Below are 2,872 nucleotides of genomic sequence, written 5' to 3' on the forward strand. Positions count from 1 at the left end.
ATCAAACACAAAAATCCAAATGTGAATCTTTTACTTTCACCATTGCATGCAGATGCAACCTGTCCTATTAATTGAAGCCGCTAATAAGCTGCCTGCAGTGACCAATATTACACAATTTACACTGCATGGAACTTTTTTTTTTTTATGTGAATAATTCAATTTCCATGGACATCACCAACAAGAACACACTAGCTATGAATGCACTTTAATGAGAGTCATGAGTTTCATTTCAGTAGTCAAATGTAGATATGAGTAATTTTATAAAATACATTCCCAGTAGTGTCACAACAACAAATTAAAGATACAATTTAAAACCAAGGGAAAAAATATGACTTGTAGATCTAGCCATGATGATGATGAACTTGAATTACTTATGTTGCTTCGGTACAAAGATGGCTTGATTCCTGCTGGATCTTCTGGTGGTCCTTTAGCATAAGATTTGCCATTTCTTGGCTTCATGTTCACACAAGAGGAGATTTCCAAATATGAAGACAAATTCTTCTTCTTTGGCTTATTACTGATGCAAAGTTCCGTATTTCCTCTTACATCCAACCTTTTACCAAGTTTTCCAATGAACTCATCAGGGAGCTGAAGAACTCCATTCAGCATGTTGTGGCTGATGTTCAATTGATCTAAGTTTGGGAGCAAAGCTAGCTTTGGAGGAACTGATCCACTGAGGCTATTGTTATCTAGGGAGAGAGCTGTGAGATTCTTCAAGGAGGAGAAAGAATTGGGAATGGAGCCAATCAATCCACACCCTGAGAAGCTCACTGACTTGAGCTTGCTAAGGTTCCCTATGAAGTGGGGTATCTCTGATTTGATGGGGTTGTCATCAATGAGAAAATATTCTAAAAGTTCTAAATTTGAAAGGGCTTCAGGAATAGGCCCACCAATACAATTATGACTCAGATCAAGCAAGACTAACCTCTTGAGGTTTCCTAAATCAGGAGGTATTTTTCCAGTAAGCATGTTTGAGCTCAAATCCATCTTCTGAAGAAGTTGATGTTGTCCAAGAGAGCTAGGAAGGTTCCCTTCAATTTCATTCCAACTTAGGTCCAAAATGGCAATACTTTTCAAACCTCCAATTTCCTTGGGGATTTGACCACTGAAGTTATTATAACTCAGATCAAGTTGCTCCAAAGAAACCAAACCACCAATCTGTCTAGGAATGCTTCCCTGGAAGCTGTTCTGGGACAGGCTCAGGACTCTAAGACTAGCAACAGCACCCAAACTTGGAGGTATTTCTCCAGAGAGTGTTGGATTAGACTGCAAAGCCAGGTGTTCCAAGGTAGAGAAAGGACCAAAGAGAGTTGAGGGTAGGTTGACTGGTGAAGAAACAAAACAGTTGAAAATTGAAAGTGTTTTCAAGTAAGTGAGTTTGAGCAAGGACTGAGATAGGTAAGCAGAAGACTTGCAAGGTGGGGAGAGTATATCAGGACCAATGTGGATCTTTGTGACATGAAAAATTTGTGGTTCATTACTAACTTCACACTCAATTCCAGGCCATGGAGTGTCAGTACATGGTTGAGGGTGTGCTTGGGCCCAGTCAGGGTCATCCACAAGAGTATGCATAACTTCAAACAACCCCAACAACTCCTCCTCTTGCATTACCATTTCTTCCCCAAGTACAATATTGCTTCTCATTCCCACCATTTCACAAGCAAACAAAAGGAACACAACAAGATGAAAAGAGAGAGAAGCCATATGTTTTTGAGACAATGTGTGAGTACTAGAAGAAGGTCAAGCTTGGAAAATTTTTACTCACGAAATGGAGTTGCAAAATTTAGTGGTTTGGAGGGAATTGAAAAGGCCAAGATCCACTACTTTCTCTATATAATAAGGTTTCTTGAATAGTGTTGATGGCAAAGGAGAAGAATGGAAAGGTGAGTCTAAGCATCTCATTTATTTTTTGTGTGAGTCAGCACTGAAGGCTGCAAAGAAAAAAAAAAGACAAGGCTTGCTGTCTCATTTGGGTTCCCAAATTTGCAATTGTGAGTATGACAGTGTTAGTTTGCATGGAAAAAGGAGAGTGAGATGAGGAAAGACAAAGGGGTTACTATAAAAGGCAATGCACATTTCCACAAGAGTTTAATGGTTAATGCAGTATATGCAGATAAATGCATAGCATTGATAAGACATGACTGTGTAAGCCTGCAATGCAACAAAAGTAAAGTAAAAGGAGGGATGATCAAACTGAGGCAAGGACCTACATTCTTTCTCTGTTCAATCCATCAACTTATGCAAAGCCAAACCTTTTTCAGTTTCTGAAGTACCCACGTCAATAAAACACTTCATTGACGAGTTAACTGCTATCCTTTACCCTTTCCTCAGTGTACTATGATCAACTACTGTCTTCCTTGTTCTGCAGTACATAATTTACCAATTTTATTTATTAAAATTCTGAGAGAAAATTTTGTCTTTTAGTAGCAGTATAACATTCAAAATTCAAATAATCAAATTCGCAAATAACATTTAGTAGCAGTATCATTGTATTAATTTATTGGCTTAAATATATTTTTAGTTTTTTAAGATAAGTTAATTTATTTTTATCCTTTAAATATAAAATTAATTTTTTTTATAAAAAAAGAAAATTTATGTCATTTCATTCAAGATAATAGTTTGTACACATGTTGGAATATAATGAGAGCTAACATGAAATTTTGATGCTCTTGTAAGGTTATGAGCAACAAAATTAAATTCTCTCCTAACTAAACTCACTTGAGTTTTGAATAGTGGAAAGAGATATTCTACAATTAGCTAATATGTCCTAAAATTGAGTTTTTAGTATCTGTAGTTTAAATAAAGTTTATTTTAGTCATTCTATCCAAACGCAATTAAAGATTTTGGTTACTTAACTAAAGAATTGCAATCT

The 2,872-nt window shown here is 36.3% G+C and overlaps 1 protein-coding gene across 1 annotated transcript; it reads right to left on the reverse strand.

Annotated features, from left to right (window-relative positions):
* Positions 1 to 249: 249 nt before the first annotated feature.
* LOC114374385 (receptor like protein 29-like) lies at positions 250 to 2,323 on the reverse strand. Its single transcript, XM_028332029.1, has one exon. The coding sequence runs from the start codon at positions 1,702 to 1,704 to the stop codon at positions 283 to 285; it is 1,422 nt and encodes a 473-aa protein (XP_028187830.1). The 5' UTR covers positions 1,705 to 2,323; the 3' UTR covers positions 250 to 282.
* Positions 2,324 to 2,872: the final 549 nt, after the last annotated feature.

Source organism: Glycine soja, chromosome 11 (genome assembly GCF_004193775.1).
Source record: "Glycine soja cultivar W05 chromosome 11, ASM419377v2, whole genome shotgun sequence".
Lineage (NCBI taxonomy): Eukaryota > Viridiplantae > Streptophyta > Magnoliopsida > Fabales > Fabaceae > Glycine > Glycine soja.

What these genes read in the sequence shown, in the direction of transcription:
- LOC114374385 (XM_028332029.1), bottom strand. Translation starts at nt 1,704, where the DNA reads ATGGCTTCTCTCTCTTTTCATCTTGTTGTGTTCCTTTTGTTTGCTTGT.